This window comes from Ammospiza nelsoni, chromosome 18 (assembly GCF_027579445.1).
Source record: "Ammospiza nelsoni isolate bAmmNel1 chromosome 18, bAmmNel1.pri, whole genome shotgun sequence".
Lineage (NCBI taxonomy): Eukaryota > Metazoa > Chordata > Aves > Passeriformes > Passerellidae > Ammospiza > Ammospiza nelsoni.
In genome coordinates this window covers 8,413,924-8,433,430 of record NC_080650.1, presented here as the reverse complement: position 1 = coordinate 8,433,430, position 19,507 = coordinate 8,413,924, and the positions used below count along the sequence as shown (strand labels likewise).

At 41.2% G+C, this 19,507-nt stretch overlaps 1 protein-coding gene across 2 annotated transcripts in view; it reads left to right on the top strand.

Annotated features, from left to right (window-relative positions):
* The first annotated feature begins 360 nt into the window (after positions 1 to 360).
* The window catches only part of PI4KA (phosphatidylinositol 4-kinase alpha), a 54,025-nt gene continuing 34,878 nt past the window's right edge, over positions 361 to 19,507 (top strand). Inside the window, exons 1-19 of one of the 2 annotated variants that reach the window (XM_059484952.1) lie at positions 361 to 594; positions 2,685 to 2,801; positions 3,942 to 4,035; positions 4,696 to 4,784; positions 5,263 to 5,335; positions 5,643 to 5,902; positions 6,584 to 6,653; positions 8,571 to 8,719; positions 9,289 to 9,354; positions 10,350 to 10,446; positions 10,824 to 11,015; positions 11,723 to 11,823; positions 12,581 to 12,710; positions 13,424 to 13,556; positions 14,246 to 14,341; positions 15,044 to 15,227; positions 15,964 to 16,067; positions 17,011 to 17,179; positions 19,102 to 19,152. In XM_059484952.1, coding sequence (XP_059340935.1) covers positions 361 to 594; positions 2,685 to 2,801; positions 3,942 to 4,035; positions 4,696 to 4,784; positions 5,263 to 5,335; positions 5,643 to 5,902; positions 6,584 to 6,653; positions 8,571 to 8,719; positions 9,289 to 9,354; positions 10,350 to 10,446; positions 10,824 to 11,015; positions 11,723 to 11,823; positions 12,581 to 12,710; positions 13,424 to 13,556; positions 14,246 to 14,341; positions 15,044 to 15,227; positions 15,964 to 16,067; positions 17,011 to 17,179; positions 19,102 to 19,152 — 2,409 coding nt within the window. The remainder of the gene's footprint in view (positions 595 to 2,684; positions 2,802 to 3,941; positions 4,036 to 4,695; positions 4,785 to 5,262; positions 5,336 to 5,642; positions 5,903 to 6,583; positions 6,654 to 8,570; positions 8,720 to 9,288; positions 9,355 to 10,349; positions 10,447 to 10,823; positions 11,016 to 11,722; positions 11,824 to 12,580; positions 12,711 to 13,423; positions 13,557 to 14,245; positions 14,342 to 15,043; positions 15,228 to 15,963; positions 16,068 to 17,010; positions 17,180 to 19,101; positions 19,153 to 19,507) is intronic. The other variant, XM_059484953.1, reaches the window with a different exon arrangement.

The window sequence follows — 19,507 nt, the reverse complement described above, 5'->3', positions numbered from 1 at the left end:
GAATCCCCGCCCCCGGCCGTGGCCGCGCCGCTGCTTCCGCCCACGGCACCGAACACCGGGCGGAAGCGCTGGGGGCAGCCACCGAGCGCCTTCCCCCCGCGGGGCGGGGTGAGCGCGCCGCAGCGCCGCTGGTGGACAGGCGGCTGCTGGGCGGAACCACTGCGGCGGGGAGGGGGGAAATATGCGGAGAGATGGCTGCGCAGGGAGGGGCGCGCGCGGGGAGGGCGGGCCACCGGGCGGAAGTGAAGCCGCGCTGGGCGCTGCCATCTTTGTGGCGTGATTGGTGCGCCGTGCTCTCGCGGGAGCCGCTGATCTCGCGGACGGGGCGGAACGAGCTGGCCGGCGCCGTTCCCGCACAACATGGCGGCCGCGGTGGCGGCGGCAGCGGCGGCTGCGGCCACGGCGGCCACGGCGGCGGCGGCCGGGACGGCGGCTGCCACGGCCGGGACCGCCACGGCCGGGACCGCCGCGGCTCCCTCCGCGGGGCCTGCGGGGCGCGGGAGCAGCGCGGCCACCGCGCGCGGCTTCTACTTCAACACGGTGCTGTCGCTGGCGCGGTCGCTGGCGGTGCAGAACCCGGCGCCTCTGGAGAAGGTGAGGGGCGTTTGTGGGGAGCGGCCGTCACGCGTGGGGCGCTGCGTGTGTGCCGGCTGCAGGGCTGTCACGCGTGGGAGCCGCGTGTGGCGGGGGGGCCGTGCCGCGGGAGGAGTGGCCCCTGTGTGCACAGGAGTCCCGAGGAGCCCGGCCGGTGCCGTTCGTGGCCCCTTCTGGGCACTGTTCGTGCCGTGAGGGCTGTCCGGCCGCCCCTTGGAGCTGTCACGCGTGGGGAGCGGGCTGGGGGCGGTGTGCGTGCCCGCGGGCCGGGAGATGCTCCGGGGGCTGTGCCCTGCCTGGGCGGGGCTGTCTGTGGGCTCTGGGGGATTCTGTCAGCCCCGCTTTGTCTGTCCCTGCCTTCGGGGCAGCCGGGCCTCAGGGATGCTCCTGTGGGCCAGCTTGACCCAAAAATTCGGGTCAGCGGCGCACCCTCGGGGCAAGGAACTGGATCTTGCTGCGTGTCCCCCAAATCTGTAGAATATAGTCTTGTGGGAATAATTAGTCTCAACCTAATTAGAGCTGGCTTTCCTCCACGTATCTGGTTAAATCCAGACGACGCAATCAGTGCCGGGTGAAATGTGGGTGAGATGAAGCTCTGCTGAGGGGAGAACTGTGGGGATCCATCCGTGTGAGGGCAGTGCCCTCCCCCCGAGGGGCTCCCCCGCTCCCGGGCAGGGATGCACACTCGGCTGTGCTGGGTTTGGCACCAAGTGGCAGCATGTCCAAATTGCTGTCGTGACAGCACCAAGTGACAGCATGTCCAAATTGCTGTTGTGACAGCACCAAGTGACAGCCTGTCTGAATTGCTTCAGGCAGCAGTCGTGACTAAATAGCTGAAAAAATCACCGCTCTGTGCTGATGAAAACTATAGTGCTTGTTCTGGGCCAGCTGTTGCAGCCTTCTTATTTCTTGTTTTGGAAATGTTCCACTGGGGTGGCAGCCAATGCTGAATAATTTTTCTGTGCCCTGCTCTTGGTTCACAAATATCCGGGGATTTTATTTTTTTTTCCAATTTGACAATACAGCAGTTCAATTATAGTAACAGCTCATATCTAGCCAGAGTTGCTCACTCCTGTTATTGTAAACGTAACCTGATGTGGAACACATGCATCAGCAGTCATCTTCCAAAGTTCATATTTCCTCCACTGTATTTTAAAGTGAGCAAGAGGATTATCTGTGTTGTACTACAGGTCTTGAAATTAGAAGGTCTGGCGGTTAAAGCTCCAGAACCTTGAATTCCACTGAGCATCCAGTCAATTTTTTCTAATCCTCTAGGGACTTTGTTTCTTGCTTTAGAAGTTTTGAGGTGGGATGTTCAGAGAGTTATCTAAATAGGAAGTGACTTGGCATTCAAACATAGGTGAGTCAATCATATTTATTATGAAGGGCCTTTCTAGATAGCATTTATTAACATTAAGGAATATTAACATCAAGGAAATTTGTAAAAAGACAACAAGCTTGTTGCATTCCCATTTGTTAGCAATTCTGTTGAAGAGCAAAGTATTTGCAAAGTTTGATGTATTCCTTAAATGTGTGTTTGTTAAATATGGAGTAAAGTAATAGGTGAATAGTGTGAAAATATTAATTCTGAATACTTAATCTGTTATGTTAAAAGGATTTGAGCAAGAGTCATACACAGGTTGGTAACAGTTAATTGTTCAGTGGTGTATATGTAGGAGGCATTGTTACAGCTGTAATTAAAGCTCCATCCACTTATTTTTTGTTTACAAGAATTGAGTAAATAGAATAAAAGTGCCTGCTGCACATTTCCTGCACATCTGTAAGTGAAGTAGTGGAATGAAGGCTTTATAATTCTCAGTACTTTGCTCAAGTGTTGAAGAAAACCTTTAAATTGACACACGTTATAGTAAAAATGCTTGACATCTATTTGAGATTTTCTGTATTTTTCTGGTTTCTGTCTTTCCTCACTCTTTCCTGGCCCTTGGATGTTCTTAGTGAGATTGATGACTGAAGGAGGGTAATGTTGCCAAATGTATTCCAGAAGGTGGAGATACCGCTGTGCACTTCAAACAAGCTTCAGTTTGGTTTCCAATCTTGTTCCACTGTTCTTTCCCTCTGCTGTTTTTCAGGTACAAAAGCTGCTCTGTATGTGTCCAGTGGATTTCCATGGGATTTTCCAGTTGGATGAACGTCGTAGGGATGCTGTTATTGCTTTAGGGATCTTTCTAGTTGAATCTGATCTTCAGGTATTTTTCCCACTTAGGCTACCTATTTACTTTCAAAGATCCTGGATTAATTTAAATTTAGTTGTTCAATTAATGAAAAGTTGGTATTTGCTCTTCATAAAAGTAGATAAAAAGATAAGAGATAAGAGATGGATGCTGTCAGGAGAGCAAGGCAATACTGGTAGGTGTGATAGGCAGTAGCCATGGCACTGCCACAGCCAGACTGCTGCTGTGTTTTCTGGTCATCATGGGCTAAAGCAGAGAAAGGAAAGAGTATCCAGCAGGATTTACTCAAACCAGGTGTGTCATGGCATGTTCTTCCCCACATGCTCCTGACTGACAGGGATGCACTCCTGAAGGCCAGGTTTGCAATAGGCCCTTTCATGGCAGGATAAACAGACAGACAGACAGGGCACACAGGCTGCATTGTACACAAGCATCCCTTCTGTGTCTGCCAGCAGGGCCAGCACAAGCTGCTTCTCTTCCCTTTGACTGCTGGGCCTGGTATTGTTCTGTGTACAGGAGGGGAGGCATTCACAGAGTCCCAGGTCCAATGCTCTTAGACCTCACTTTAAATTCTTTCATATTGCTAAGGTTTGCATCAGGCCTGAATTGCCTCCTGTTTAGTACCCATGTGCTATGGTACAGCTTGCATGGATATTATTGACCTTGTTCTTTTTTATTTTTGCATTTGGTTGGGTTTTTTTATATAAGGCAGCTGTGCTGTGCTTTGATTTGCAGGTGAGGGAGCTGAAGTGTTACATGGATGTGTTAAGTGGCTTGTGTAAGGCCCTGGGATGCATCACATGTACTGAATTGGCACTGGCACTCTGAATTTCTAGCTGTCTTAAATTTAATTTGGGAGCTTACTGTCAGTTAATAAAGTGTTTAGGGTTAGGTACTGTTCTGGAACTTTCTTCTCCAGCTTTGACAGAGAATGAACTGTTGCCTGGAGTGAAAGGCTTGGATTTAAGACACTGAATTGAGTTACTTTAATTTGCTTGTTTTGAAATCAGTTTTGCAATAGTCAAGAAGCCTGTGGAGTAATCATTAGAAGCAAGTTCTGTGTGTGCTAATGAAATTTTACCATATCTCTAAAGTATCTTGACATTATGTGGTTCAGCTGTTTTCCCCTTTTTAAATAGAATATTTTTTCTTTAGCACAAGGATCATGTGGTTCCTTACCTGCTGCGACTCCTGAAGGGCCTTCCCAAAGTGCAGTGGATAGAAGAAAGCAATGCACGGAAAGGCAGAGGTGATGTTTGGAGGTTTTGATCTTTGTCATGGAATGCCAGCTAGGAGATAGACATAGCAAAGGTTGTTCAGGACATGACTCAAGGGGAGGGGAGAAGTCCTGCTATGTTCTTACTTAGCTCCTGGCTTGACAGCTTTTAATATGGATTTTCTTAAGAAGCCAAAGGAAGTTGAATAGATCCCTGTTTTCCTGCTTTGCTGCTTTTGATGAATTGCAGTTTCCAAATAGTTCTGTGTTCGATTTATTTTGTTACTAAACTGGAGAAGATTGTGTAGTAGCTAGAGTAGGAGAGTGGAACATGAGATTTGTTGCTCTGCTTTTAGCTTTGATGCTTAGTTGCTGTTTAAACCACTTCATTCTTTGCTCCCTTAATGTAAGAATACTTTCATACAGTATTACATAATTAAGGTTTATTTCTGATAAGTTGAAAACCTGGGAAGGTTTTTAATTCTGACTTTTGTTTTAACATTTATGCTGAAATTATGGTGGTTAGAGTGCTTCTAAATTTTGTATGTAATACCATTTTTGTCTACAATCTGCCTCAGAACTTTATGACATGGGAGTCACTTGTGTCTTCTTGCTTTATTATAGTTTGCTCTTTCTATGTTGGTTCTCTCTAACAAGGCTTAAGTGGCTGATTTTCTCTCCATTACTTTGCAGGTTTGCTTCCAGTGGCAGAAAACTTCAGCTTCTGCTTAGTGACCTTGTTATCTGACGTGGCTTACAGGGATGCATCTTTCCGAGAGCAGGTGGGGTTTGAGTTTGTGCTGTTGTATTACCCAGATCTCCAACACTGCAATCCTGGCAAATGTCTGGAGAAGAGCACAGCTGCTCCCTGTCAGCAAGGGACTGATTGCTTTAGTGTGTGCACTGATGCTTTAATTTGCTTGTGTTAATAGTCAAGTGCCTAGAGGATATTCATAGGTCTGCAGTTACTTTTGGGTGTCAGTTGCTGAGCCCAGAGTTTTAAAATTCCAGTTTTGATACTGAGGTTGGGAGTGCTGCAGTTCCATTGTGTAGTACTTGCAGCTCACTGCAGACTTTACAGGAGAAACTCTGTGGCCCGAGTGAGGGCAAGGTAATCTTTTAGTAACACAACATTAAGAAATCTTCACAGAGGTGCTTACATTAATGTTTACAAGTTTCATTTATTATAATGATCTGGTGTAAGATAATGATATCTCTTTACCCAAAGATATTTTTGTATGTCTGTTTTGATGACTTTAGATCGTGGATACAGTCCTACAAGTAATGCAGTTCCTGTTGGGAATGTGCCAGACACCACAAATGCATGATAAAGGTAGTGATAAAATTGTTACTGTATTTGTAACTCCTGTCCTCTGAACTTCTCCTGTGTGTGTTTGCTGGTTATCAGGATCAATCCTGAAAAGTGAGTTTTGTCTTTCAGCTTCCCTTAGCACTTCTCTGTTTTGTTTGTTGCTGACTGGAAAATACAGAAGCAGGATTTTAGTCATTTGTGATGCTTTCATCGTTTTTCCTCTGCTTGTACAAATCAGTAGTTGTAAAACAGTTTAGTGAAGTAGTAGCAAAAGCGTGAAGAGGAAGTTCTACTGTTAATTGCTGTTATATGTGTTTTCCTTTCCCAGAATATTTATGCAAGTATGCAGTGCCCTGCCTGATAGGAATTTCTCGAGCCTTTGGTCGCTACAGCAATTCAGAGGAGGCTCTCCTTTCAAAGCTTTTTCCTAAAATTCCCCCACATTCCCTGAGAGTTCCAGAAGAGCTCGAAGGAATTCGCCGTCGATCCTTTAATGATTTCAGATCAATTCTTCCCAGTTCTCTGCTCACTGTTTGCCAGGAGGGAACGCTGAAGAAAAAGGCCGGCAGTGTGTGCAGCATCACCCAGGTTTGTATGACTTGCTCTGTGTTGGAGTCAGCACTGAGATGATTTCTTGGGCTCACTGGAGTTAACACTTAAGCCTGGATGTCCAGAGAGTCTCTTAACACATTGTTTGAGCAGATACAAATGTCTTTATTGTGGTTCTACAGCTAAGTTTCAAAATAGTTTTGTAGTTTCTAGAATTACAGAACAAGCAGTGACAGATGAAGTAGAAACTGTACTAGTAAATCTTTACATGGAGCATTTGGCAAATGACATTCCTTGTGTTATTATCATTAAAAGGCATTGTAATGTATATCTGTAAAATTGGGAAGCTGCACTTAATGGCTGAAGCTTTCAAAGAGGGTACAGGAGCTCTTCCTGATTTCACCAGGAACTGTAGATGCTCATTGTCTTGGGGGAAGACTGAATTCAGATTGTGGTTTGAAACTACAGTTTGTTACTGGCATAGTTTCATACAGTAGAGGAGTCATCACTGATCTCTCCCCTTTAGCCAAAAGCACTGAACTGGCATTTTTTAACTTCCCTTATTTGGCTGGAATTGAGCTGTTAGACCCAGCAATATGTAGTTCCTGTTAGTTTTTCTTGAAGCTGTGTTTAATTTTAAAATGTACAATCTATTCCCTGACAGGTTTTTAAATGTTTTATAAATATTTCCTAAAATACAGCTTTTATGCAATGTTTCAGGTTAGTCCTGAACGTGGGCTTCCCGCTCCCAGCTCTCCTGGAGGACCTGCTGGAATTCATTACTGTGAAGGTAGATTACCTTAAGGAACAGTCTGTGATTTGGGGTTTTTGTTGCTATTTATAGAAAATTTAAAACAAAAAACCTTTTGACCCCTTCCTCTGCCTTTTAGAATTCTTACAGGAATTCAGTGGCATGTGCTGGGTAGGACTTTTTAAAAAATTATGGTTTAAAGACAGTAGGAAGTAATTATTACCAGCAGTAATTTCCAGGCTCAGTTGTTTTTCACTTGTTTCTTTATTCCCTTCCTGCTAGGCAGTGCCTAGTACTGAAGAGCTTAATTCAACTAGGCCAGAAAGATTTCAGGAGATTAGGCTGAGTAACTTTGAGGAACAAGAGTTAATATTGTGCTGCAGTAGACAACTACATTGTTGATCTAGGGTCTGGAATTTTGAGGCTTGTGGCACATTGTATAAACCCAAACCCACTTCCCCATTTGGAGTGAGTGTGATGTGGGCCATTGTGGAAGACCCAGTCATTTTCTGAAGCCAGAAATAGTAAAGAAGACACTGGAGTGTTCACTGATGTGCATTGGTTACTGTATCATAAAAGGCCAAAACCTGAGAAAGTTTCATGAATTAACATGCAAACTCTAAACTCCTGAGCTGTGGTAGTGCTCCATCTGTGAGTTCTAAGTCAAAGGAGGGCTTAAAAATAAACTCTCCTTCATGAACCATGTGGAGGACTAGCTCTGCATCTGAGCTGTTTTGTGTCGCTGGTTTTGTCTGACCCTTTCACATTTTTAACAATTTGGGCTTTCTCTGTTTCTGGGCCATTCTCCTCTCTCAAGCCCTGGCTTAAATGAATTTCTTCCACATTGCTTTTCTTTTTTCTTCATATTGCTATTTCTAGAGACATCTCTTCCTCAATCATACAGAGTAATTCTTAAATTGCCAAGTAGGAGCAGACCTGTTTATCTTCTGTCTACTGTGTTGAAGCAATGTATTCTTTAATGTTGTGGTCTGCATGGTTTGAATTAAAAAAAATAAAACCCAAAGGTTGTGGGTTAGAGAGTTACTATTGTAGTAGAACAGAAATAATCTTAAATCTTTAGGTGGACAACTTTGTAAAATCTTTTGGATTATTTTAGTTGTCTCTGGTAGAGTTATGATTATTCCAGGATTATTAATCAGGATTTTATTCTCAGTACTAACATCTAACAAATATTTCAGCTGCAGTCAGTTCTTGTATTACTTCTGTTGATATAGTTTATGATAGTCTTGCCTTCTGAAGAAGATGAGTAGTGACCTTGGTTTTATTCTGGCCAAGGCTAACAGCTTAAAAAAAAAGAACTGAGGACCTCTTTTTTTGTTGTCAATAAATAGTCTTGCTTAAAAGCCTGTTAATCACAAGAGCATTGCTCTAGCACAGCCAGCTGAGCACTTCAGAAAGGCATGAGATGTAATTTCTCAAGAGGAAACAGAGCCAAGAGCAGTTTGCTGAGCAAGTTGTTTGCTTAATAGAGTACTTGAATCTGAAAAATAATTTGATTCTCTTTGCTTTCAAATTGCTGTGGTGAACTGGTGCCTAACCTAAGATGAACACTGTGCCATGTGTTCATTTCATCTCATACAAGGGAAAACCTTGCAAGATAGTTTTGATTTAACCTGTTCTTTGCATCTCTGTGCTTCTGATTTAAGGGGCATTTACAAATGTTTTCAGGTAGATGCACATCAGTAGTGTGGAAAGGTTTCTCAGAAGTATCACAAGTTATTGTAATGAATTCTCTGTTGTGATAGTAAACATCTAATGACAATTGTTTCATAGTTTTCTGTCCTAATTTACCAGTAGATGAGCTGAAATGCACCTCTGGCAAGGTAAAGACTGTGTTAGAAAGAACTCTTGTAGTGTCTAAATGTTTCCATTAAAGACAGTTAATATCCTTTCTCTCTTAAAACTTGTATTTCCATTATTTTTTTTTCTGATCAGGTTCATATCTTCCTGATGGGAGTGCACTGGATCCTGATTATTACTTCTCCAGAGTCAGCTCCAGCTTTTCAGTTTCTCCTCTCTTCAATGGTATTAACAATAAAGAGTTTAGCATCCCACTGGAAATGCTCCGACAGCTGTTGGACATGGTAGGTGGTGGCTCCTTATGAAGATTGCAGTGACACTGTGCTCTAGATATTTGCTAGAAATAGATGCAGTTTAAGCTTTTGGAATTGCAAGTAAAACAACAGCCTTTGTCTCTCAAGCTTTGTGTAATTTTATTTTTATGACATTTAATGTCATGCTTGAATAGCATTCTGGAAAACTCTCATAATAACCATGCAGAATTTGTAAACTTAAATAAGTTTATGTCAATTTATTCCTGCTTAGCCTTGCAGACCACTGGTTCTGGTGTAACCTGCATACTGCTAGTGGCTGAAATAGAAGATTGGCTTTTGCTGTGAGACTTCCTGAAGGGTTTGCTGGGAATTCACACAAGTGACAGAAGCTGCAGGCCCTGTCTGCTTCTGGCATCAGCTATTCTGGAACAGCAGAGAGGCTCAAACATTCTTGTTGCAGCCTTAATTTCATCAGAGGCTTCATAGTGAAGTGACTTGTTTTCTGTGCATAAGCAAAATTTTATTAAATTATATTCTGCTCCTATCTAGAGTCACTAACAGGAAACATCCTGTTTTAATTTGGTTTTTTCCCTCCCTAGGTAAAGCAGATAGTTGAGGATTCTCTTCTGAAGACCTTAGATGCAGTTCTAGCTGAAGTTGCAGAGGTATGGTTTTACCTTCTTCCTTTAATGACTTTAATACTTCATTTTTTGCCCTATTACTTGCAAAATTAATATTTTACCTATGTAAGGTATGCCTTCTCTTTGCAAAATGGTACTAATTTCCTTTCTGAACAGTTCTTTCAGTGGTTTAAATCTAGCCTTGGACTGTGTAAAAAGGGTGAAGAGTGGTGATATTTTTCACTAACATAGGAGGAAGTAGTTATTTTCCTACATTGGCTCTGTTGTCCTAATAAATTACAGCACTGGCTGCCCAAAGCTGGTTTATTGTAGACAAAGGTCTTGCATATTGCAGTGACACTGTCTTTTTCACATCTATGAAATGAATTTTTTATTTTCAGTTTGTGGCTTGGAAATCACTGCTGCTCTGTTAGGTGCCATTTCTATGAGTTTGTCAGTGCTGCAGCTCATGGACTCTCAGAGGTGGCAGATTTGGTTCTTTAGGCCTGTGAGTCCTCATTTCAGAACAAGGATTGTTTCTTCTTCTGCCCTCCCCTGGGTGCAGTTCTGTCACAGCCTCCACACATTTTCTGGAGTTTGCCTCATTTCCTCAGAGCATAAAGCTGTGGTGAGAGGGGTGTGTGCTGAAATGTGTGCAGAAATGACTCTGCTTTGCTCTCAGCCTCCCACCAAGCACTGCCCTGTTCAAAATGTAGGCCTGAGTGGAGACAACTTCAGCCTCTCTTTCTTTTTGCCATCTCAGTAAAGTGAGAGCTTTGAGTCCTCCCTTTTCTGTTTTTAGCCCCATTGTTACAGAAACAGACACACTCTTCAAATCAAACAGCACCTGAATTTTGTTAAATGCATTGAATGGCTGTACTTTTAATAAAAAGTAGAGAGGGCAAAAGCTGTGAGGTTATTTCTTTTATATGCTTGTTTTATATGCTTGTTTACTTTGTGGAGGTGGAGTGAGATTTACTTATTTGTATAATGGAAAGGCTTCCTTTTGAATCTGGGAAATTGCTTCTTTTGTCTTTCAGACCTGTTGTAGTTCAGAGCTCTATTACAAAACCTTCAGTGACCCTCTTTACCTTGCTCAGTTTAAAATGCTGAGAGACACACTATACTATATGAAAGGTATTTATTTATTTTTATTTATCCTTCATTATATTTAGGATCCCAAGCATCATCTGCTTTGTGTTGAGTGCTTGAGCATTGGGTTTGCATTTCCGGGGAACTCTGCTTAGGGTAATAAATTTTGAAATATTTCCAATTTAAAAAGGTACTATGGAAGTAGAAAAAATATTTTGGCCACCATTAAAAGGATTAATAGGTGGCATTTAAATTGTCTGTTCAGTGGTGGACTTTGTTATGATATTTATCTTTTAGACAGGACATAAACTTGATTAAATAATATAATTTATAATGTAGCAATGACTGTTATATATGCTGTTATTCTGATAACACTGACTTTCATCCTTCCAGTATAATATTGTTTCCTTTTCTTTTTTTAGACCTTCCCACCTCATTTGTGAAGGAAATCCATGATTTTGTGCTGGAGCAATTCAACAGCAGCCAGTCAGAACTCCAGAAAATCCTCCACGATGTGGATCGCCTGCACAACGAGCTGAGCCCGTTAAAACTGCGCTGCCAGGCCAACGCTGCCTGTGTGGATCTCATGGTGTGGGCTGTGAAGGATGAGCAAAGTAAAAAAATGCTCCTTGGTCTCTGCAGTGTCTGTTTGTTGTGTTCTAAGTTGTAGAAATACTTATGGAGTAGATGGTGCTCAGAGAAATATTAAATTTCAGTGAAATACAAGGGTAAAACTTCCATCGAAAGGTTGTCAGATTAGTTGGCTGCGTAGTTAGACATCTCTTTATAGAAATGAAGCAGAAACTTCCATTACTTATCTCCAGGGGATGCTATAAATGCTTGATTGCATGCAGCTATTTGTTTTCTAGTTTCTGTTTTATTTATTCCTCTTACCCAGTTATGAGTATTTCTCAGTGGTTCTTTTAAAGAAAATGTTTTTTCTTCATTGCTAGCAGGACTGGGAGACTCTTTCTTACTTTTCCTCTATTTTCTTTCTTGTCTAAATCTTATATCTGCTGAATATGTGGAGGATTTTTTCTCTTTGGACATTGCAATATTTGATTTCTGTTCAGTATGAAGTATGCTCAAAATCAGCTTTAAATGCTGTCATTCTTTCAGTCACAGTATTTGACAGAGCTGTTTGGTGCAGGTGCTAAGTTTCTAAAACTGTTTTTGCAGAAGCAGCACTAAATCTTACAGTACAAGATTGAAGCTTATAAATCATCTCCATTATTTTAGAAATTCTAGTAAGGCTTGGGTTGTGTGTGGCCTAATAACAAATAAAAAAAAAAATTTTTTTCTGTTGGATTTTTTTTTTAAGGTGCAGAAAACCTGTGCATCAAGTTATCAGAGAAGCTGCAGTCAAAAACCTCAAGCAAAGTCATAATTGCTCACTTGCCATTGCTGATTTGCTGTTTGCAGGTCTGTCTTTACAGTATTTGTCATTAATTACTGCAGTTAGTCACTGTGTCAGTGAATGAGAATTGGGGGATTTTTACAGGTTGCTAGAACACTTGATCTGCTCTTTTCATTACTTTCCATCACTGCGTTCTATATTTGCTTTTCAGAGATCTGCTGTGAGAACTGGGAACTGCTTTTAGAATTTTCTTAGCTCAGCTACTTCTTGAAGAATAATATTCATGAGGGGTTTTTAGCCAGGATTTAATTTTTGAACTATTTAGCGTCTTAGTCCATTACATAAATAATTAAAATACTGGGACTGGCAGAACACTGAGGTTTTAGATTAAGCCTTGGTTATTATAATTTTTGTCTTCTTATTGGGCACTTATCCAGTCTTACAAATGTGGTGTTTCTCACCACATAAGTTGTAAGTTATCAGGTTCCTCTAAATGTTGGCACTTGTACAGTACATTTATTTTTGGAGAATGCAGTTCATTTCATGGAACTCCTGTGAAAATGCCCAGGAAGAGAGCAGCAAGGCTTGAGTGGTATATGACACACTCTGGAATAACCCAAAACAGTTAGAGCCTTAAAGTATCTAAATCTTCTGCTAAAAAATGAACCTCTCAAAACTGTGTAGGATTTGTTTTGTTTTCTGTTTGTTTGTATTGAGCTGAAGTTGCAAGCTTGCAGCTGAAATAAAAATAGTGCTGTTTTATTCTAAAGCTATGTTTTGTTGGTTTTGTCTTAGTTTTTGTTTTTCTCTTTCCCCTTTTAGGGTCTGGGTCGTCTGTGTGAGAGGTTCCCTGTTGTGGTTCATTCTGTCAATCCATCACTGAGAGACTTTCTTGTGATACCTTCCCCAGTTCTTGTGAAACTTTACAAATATCACAGCCAGTATCATTCAGGTAAAGGGAAAAAACCTATGTCCAGAATCATTGTTTTCCAACTTTTGTGGCTTTTTCATACTTTTTGGTATTTTGTGGTGATACAGCTGGAGGTGGAAATGGAGATGGAATTGTGTAATTTTTTTTGGAGATGGGGAGGAGGGAAACCAATGAAATTCTGGTAGAAGTGTATCTAAGGGTGAGCAGCAGGACTGCTGTGTCTCTTCTGCTGACACTGAGCACTTGTGTCTTGAGTGCATAATTATCCTCATAATGAGGAAAAAGAATCACATACCCAGTTGGAACCTCCCTTGTTTGGAGTTGAGGCTGTTGTGTCCAGTTCTCCTACAAAGGCTGCTTGTCTGCCCTGTAGCCTACTTTGCAGCTTGGGAGGCAGCCACTGGCTCTGTCCAAAGCTGCTGCTTCTGCAGAGTGAACGAGGTCACGTTCCTCACACTCCCCATACCCATCCTCTGCTCCAGCCACGTGACTGTCTTGGCATTTGGCAGGTTTTTGTTGTTGTTTTTAGATTTTAATATTGAGTGATGATTTCCTGAATAAAAATGTTCAATTCAAATCACTTGCTGATGCAAAAGCAGTATTGTAATGCTAGAGCAAAACAGTAAATTAGTAAGTGGCTAAATTTAGGAATAATAATTTAGGAACAGTCAAATGCAATAATGGCTTGTCTAGCTCATCAAGTGGTGTTGATTTCTGTACTCCTGTGTTCTCAGTAGGTGGGAATGACATTAAGATCAGTGTCACCAACGAGCATTCAGAGTCCACTCTAAATGTAATGTCTTGCAAGAAGGGTCAGCCATCCATGTATGAGCAGCTGCGTGACATTGCCATAGACAACATCTGCAGGTAAGAGGGGGCTGGTGCCATGCTGGACATGTGCTGCTTCCCTGGCACCATGCTGGACATGTGCTGCTTCCCTGGCAGAAAGGCACAGTGTCCATTTAGAAGGTTCTGCTCTGTGCTGCCATGAAGTCTTTGTGCCTTCTTTGGTCGGGACTTTGTTTTCCTTCAGGCATCTCTTGGTTCTGTTTATGTCCTAACTGTAAAATTATTCAGTCTTACTGTTTTGCTTCCCATGTCTGCTAGTCACCATTTTCAGTAGGTAGGTGTTTTTGCAGATATTCAATAGGTTGGTTTTTTTTTGTTTTTAGCTTGGGTTGTCGCATTGACTGAGCCTCATGTAACAGAAGGATTGTCACACACCCGTGTGGGCAGTGATTATTCTTCCCTTTTAGAGAGCTGCAGAGAGCTGGAGGGAAGACATAGTTGGTTTCTAGAGACAAGAAATTAAAGTTTCAAACCAGTGGATTCTGAATTTTCCTTATTGTATATTCCCATCATTATTGTTTTTGGAGAAAGCAGAAGTAGAAACTCAGCTCATTTTTCAAAATGTATCTACAGTGTTCCTTGGCAATCAATTCTTATTCTTCAGTATAAACCTGCTTCCCTAATATATAGATAGCATGAGTTCACAGTAGTTGAAAGTGATAGGATTTATTGATGCATTGTGTTTTTTCTGTCCATTGTTAATGCAGGTGCTTGAAAGCTGGCCTGACCATAGATTCAGTGATTGTTGAGGCCTTTCTTGCCAGTCTATCCAACCGTCTGTACATCTCTCAGGAGAATGATAAGTAAGTGGTCAGTCAATCATAAAACCAATTTTTTCTTCACTCAGTGAATCTGAGACTTATTCTAAGATACAAGTACTGGCAGCATTATTTTAGAACTAAATGTCTCTGTGATGAATGGGCTTGTGCATGGGGTCAAGATCTTCCCATGCCAAGTCTTTGCAGAGCTGAGCCCATTTTCATACTGAGATGTATGGACTCAGTTTTAGCTGATTGGATCAGCAAGTCTTTGGTGAATGTTAGCCAATTTTGAGTCCTCAGCTGAGTGATGCTTTCTCTTCAGGCTTCAGCTGTCTTCTTTTTGCTAGACACATCTTGTCATTTTGGTATTTTGCTCTGCTTTTAAGAGCCTCACTAACCAAGAAGTCTCATGGGGGAGGTTCTGTAGTAGCTGGTCTGACTGTCTTAGTATTTTGTCCATCATTTTTGCCTTTTATAATGTTGTTTTTAGAACAGCTTGTTCATGTGTTAGTGTGGACTTCCTCAAGAATGACTTTGGGAGAGGTTATTTTTTATTTTGAAAATCAGCTTGTGCAAGTATATCCTCTAATGCTGGGGATGTATAGAGTGGCAGTATAAAAGCTGCTGGTGATGTTTAAATTTAGTATAGGAACTGTTACTTACCTGAAATGTAACTGAGGTCTTGATAACTTGTTGAACAGTTCCATTTATCAAGTTGGGATTTTTGTTTGTTTTCCTTAACAGGGAAGCTCATTTGATTCCTGACCACACAATTCGTGCTCTAGGGCACATTGCAGTGGCACTGAGGGACACCCCCAAAATGATGGAACCCATCCTGCAGATCTTACAGCAGAAGTTTTGCCAGCCACCTTCTCATCTTGATGTACTCATCATCGATCAACTTGGCTGTTTGGTCATCACTGGAAATGTAAGGAAAGAAAGGGCCAAGAGAATGCCAGTTGATGATTCCTTCCTTTAGTTAAATGGAAATATATTTTAGAGGTGCATTTGCAGTAGGCTTTTAAGGCTTCTCTTTTCTGCATTACAGGTAGACAGACACTTGTACAGACTTTGTGATATTAGACAACAAAAGCTGTGATAATGTGTAAAGTGCTGTTCCTGTAAAGAATATGAATCCCCGCAGAAAATAAGAGTCTTTTTAAAAAAACATACTATAAAGCCTACCAAGCTCAATGTTTTCAAAAGTTACTAAGTTTTTAAACTTGGCCTATCACAAATAAGTGGAGGGTATTTTCTTTTTGTATTGGTAATTAACTTTCAAAGTCTTGTAGGTTCATACATTTAAAAGAATGGAAGATTGTCTTCTTTAGTCATATAAAGATTAACTGACTTTTCCCAAATGTTATTTGTGCATCTGAAAAAGCAATTAATTGCCAGAACTCAGAAGCCTGAAAAAATGGTTTCCATCAGGAAGGCAGAATTAAAAAACATCATAAATTTGGTAAAATTTGATCCATTAAATGCATTCACAAAAGCACTTATGCTGTTTGCTTCATGGAAGCTGAAACCATTGCTCAGGCTGTGGCTGCACATCTATTTGAAGAGCTTGGTAATACTTGGAGTATTTTACAGGGCTGATCTTTAGAGAGATTGTATTCAGTAAGCTTTACTTAGGGATTTTTTTTTTTGGTTTTGTTTTGCAGCAATACATTTATGGTGAGGTGTGGAATCTATTTCAGCAAATCAGTGTTAAAGCAAGCTCAGTTGTTTACTCTGCCACAAAAGACTATAAGGACCATGGATACAGGTAACACTTAGCTGTGTCTCTTAATGTGTGAAAACTATATCAAATACTCTTTGTGCTGCTTTGGGGTTTTTCACTTTTTCCATTATCAAGTTTTATTACAAGGTTGGAATTATACTGTTCTTTGATGTTAAAAAGAAATATGTTAATTTAGAAATAATAGCCCTTCAAAATGCAGAGATTCCTGAAAATGCTTTTCACTACAGGTAGCATTGGTAATTTTTACCTCTGTAAGGAGTCAGTGTTTGTGAAAGATAATTGGCATTGATGACTTATGTTATCTGTAATTACAGTAATTAATTACTAAATTACAGTAATTAATTACTACATCTCTTAGTCCAGAAAAGCTGAGAGTGTTGTTTGTTTTGTTTTTAATGTGATGCTAGTACTTGTTAGGGATTAAATGCAAACCATTAACAATTTAATTCTTTGTATGTAAGTTATGCATTGTTGTCCCCACTAGAAGTAAAGATGGTCACTGACTCTGTTGGTATTTGGGGTGGGCTGGATACCTTTCAATGCAGAATGGGAGCAGCTGAGAGGACTGTTCCTGTCAGTGTGTTTTAACAATGCAGTCTCAGCTTCAGCAACCGATCTGAGTTGTGATTCTTCTGCTCAAGAGCTTTCCCAAAACAGAAACACTGCCTTTGGCTGCTTTTTGTCTGCTACAGGAAAGTACTTAAAAGTCCTTTCCTTGTGGCCATGACAGCATCATAAATGGAACATCCTCCAAAGGCACAACTTAAAAATTGTTTTTCACTTAAATACCAATTGCATTTCAATTGTTAGTAAAGTGATGTGCTGCTCATAAAAAAAAGCAAGGAAAAAAACTGGGTGGGAATATGTCAGTAGCCATATTACAACAGTTACTGTCAGTATTATGAAGAAAACACTGCCAGTATAAAACCTGAGGGATTGCTTGTTCATAGCTGTTCTTTCTCCCCAGGCACTGCTCCTTAGCAGTCATTAACGCCCTGGCCAACATCGCTGCCAACATCCAGGTGGAGCACCTTGTGGATGAGCTGCTGATGAACTTGCTGGAGCTCTTTGTTCAGCTGGGGCTCGAAGGAAAGAGAGCTAGTGAGAGAGCAAGTGAAAAAGGACCAGCATTGAAGGTCAGAAATGCACTGGTTTTTAATTGTGTGCAGCTGTGCTTTATGTGGGTGGCACTGCTGAACACACCCTTGCTATGCTAAGCCTGAGAGTGTATTCTGGTGGTGGGGTGTGAGTGCAGGTCTGGGGTGCCTGACTGACTGTGGAGTGTCCCAGATAAAACAGGGAATAGCTGCAGTTCAGCTGAGACTGCCCACAGTGTCAGAGCTGCAAAGGGATGCTCTGGAACCAGTGAGAGAGACAAACTGCTGCACTGACTGAAAGCTGTGCAACTCTGCACATGAAGAAATGACAGAATGCAGATGGATTGAGCTAGGAGGCAGTGTTTCTTTAGTGTGAAGATCCTGAGAGCTGTTCTCACTAGAACATTCCACTCAATGCAGAGTACAAGTTATGAAAGCTTTTCTGAAGACTTCATTTCAAGAAGAGATAAAGAGGGTAAAGCACTGCACATGCTGTGGTCCCCAAACAAAAGCAAGTTTTTCTTCATTACTTTGCCTGTGTCTCTTCTCAACACACTAAAATTTGCTTGATAACCATTAAAATGTTCAGTGACTTTTTTGTTCTATTTTCAACCATTCAAAAGTGATTTCTGTGAGGAGAAGAAAAAATATCTTTCTTTTGCTATTGCTGATAGTTGACATGGATGCTCTCTGAGTATGCCCAAGATTGGAAATCAGTCCATCTTTTTCACCCTTAGTGCCATGTATTATCATAAAGAGGCTGATATGCTGATATTTTCAGTTTTTAAACAAAAAAGGCTACTGGAAAAATGAATTTTCTACAGAAACTGTGTAGTTCTGCTGGGTTCTGGCTATTGCAGTTAGTTTGTGTCTCTGCTCTGACTCTGAGTGTCCTGAGGCAGTGAGTCAGGTGCAGTGGATTGTCCTGAAGTTAACAAAAAACCATGGTGACTTTTCCCAGTTGTCCCTACCCCTTAGAGTATCTTCTGTGCTATTATTTTCTTCCCTTCAAAAATATTTTAAGACCAATCTTTTGTTTGTATTATCTTGACTCTCCAGGAAAGATAACTGAAATTTGTTTTAGTTGGGTTGTACCATTAATGTTTCATCTGAAGACTATTTGGCTTTGTTTCTCTATTGCTCTCTTCTTTCCTTCTTTGTTTTTGCTTTTTTAAATTGTTTCCTCTTGGTTTATTCCACTTCATGCAAAGCTGTGCCCTGTTAGCACATCTTCCCTGCCTCATCCCTGTGGGGCCAGCACTCCCTCTTGTAAGGAGGGAACTGGAGCATTCCCCCTTTCCCAAATCTAGTGTGGAGGGACATGGGAGTGGGAAATACTCCAGAGAGATGTCTCAGTGTGGTGTCTGTGCCACCACTGTTTGCCTGATCAGAAAAGGTGAGAAATGATGTGCTGTGCTCAGTGAATGTTTTCAGTTTTTTAATACTCTACTTGCCAAGAGCAAACACACATGTATAGCTGCTGTTTAAAAAGTCCTAAAAAGCCAAAGGAAATAGGTGTTTTCCTTATGCTTCTTATATTTCAATGGAAAAGGCTGCTCCTCCTGCTTAAATAAATTCTTGGAGATTCTGTCTTTTTACAGGCTTGTTATTTTTGGCTTCATTTTGATAGTAAAATGAAACTTCTGGTAAACATTTGATACTTGTTTGTGGCCACCCATTTAATGAGATCATTTTCCTAGCAGTTATTGAATATCTGTAGACTGTGTGCTAACAGGGGAAAAAATCCCTTCAGTAGTGCATGAGAAAAACCTGAAAAGCTTTGTTAAAAGATTCCAGGATGTGTTCAGTCCTGTGGAGAGACATCTCCTGACCACCTGGTGCACATCTCTTTGCAAGATACAGAGTTGTGATTGCAGTGTTTGATGCTTGAAATAAGTCTTTTAGCAAATTCTTTAGAAATGCTTTTGTAGATGTTTTGAACATTTCCTTTTTCTTCTCAGGCCTCCAGTAGTGCAGGGAACCTGGGTGTGCTCATTCCTGTCATTGCTGTGGTGAGTATCCAATGGATCAGTTGCTGCAAACAATAATTTTTCTTGCATTTATCAAATACTGCTGCTATTTCAAGCAAAATGCTTTGATTGACTGTAGTGCAGAGGTTACCATCCAGGAGAAATGTAGTACTACTGTAAAGTAATACACCTAGCTCTAAGGGAGGGAAGCATTCATTTAATAATGACAAATCTCTTGAAAATGAGAATTGACTGTCAGGCTGAAAGCATTTTAGGAAATGTGCAAGGACACTGATGTCCGTGCCAGACTCATTTATTCTGAAGCATATCTGTGTTCACTCTTGGATGTCATTTTTTTCTGGGGAAAAAAACATTTCTTTTAACAAAGTACAAGTGC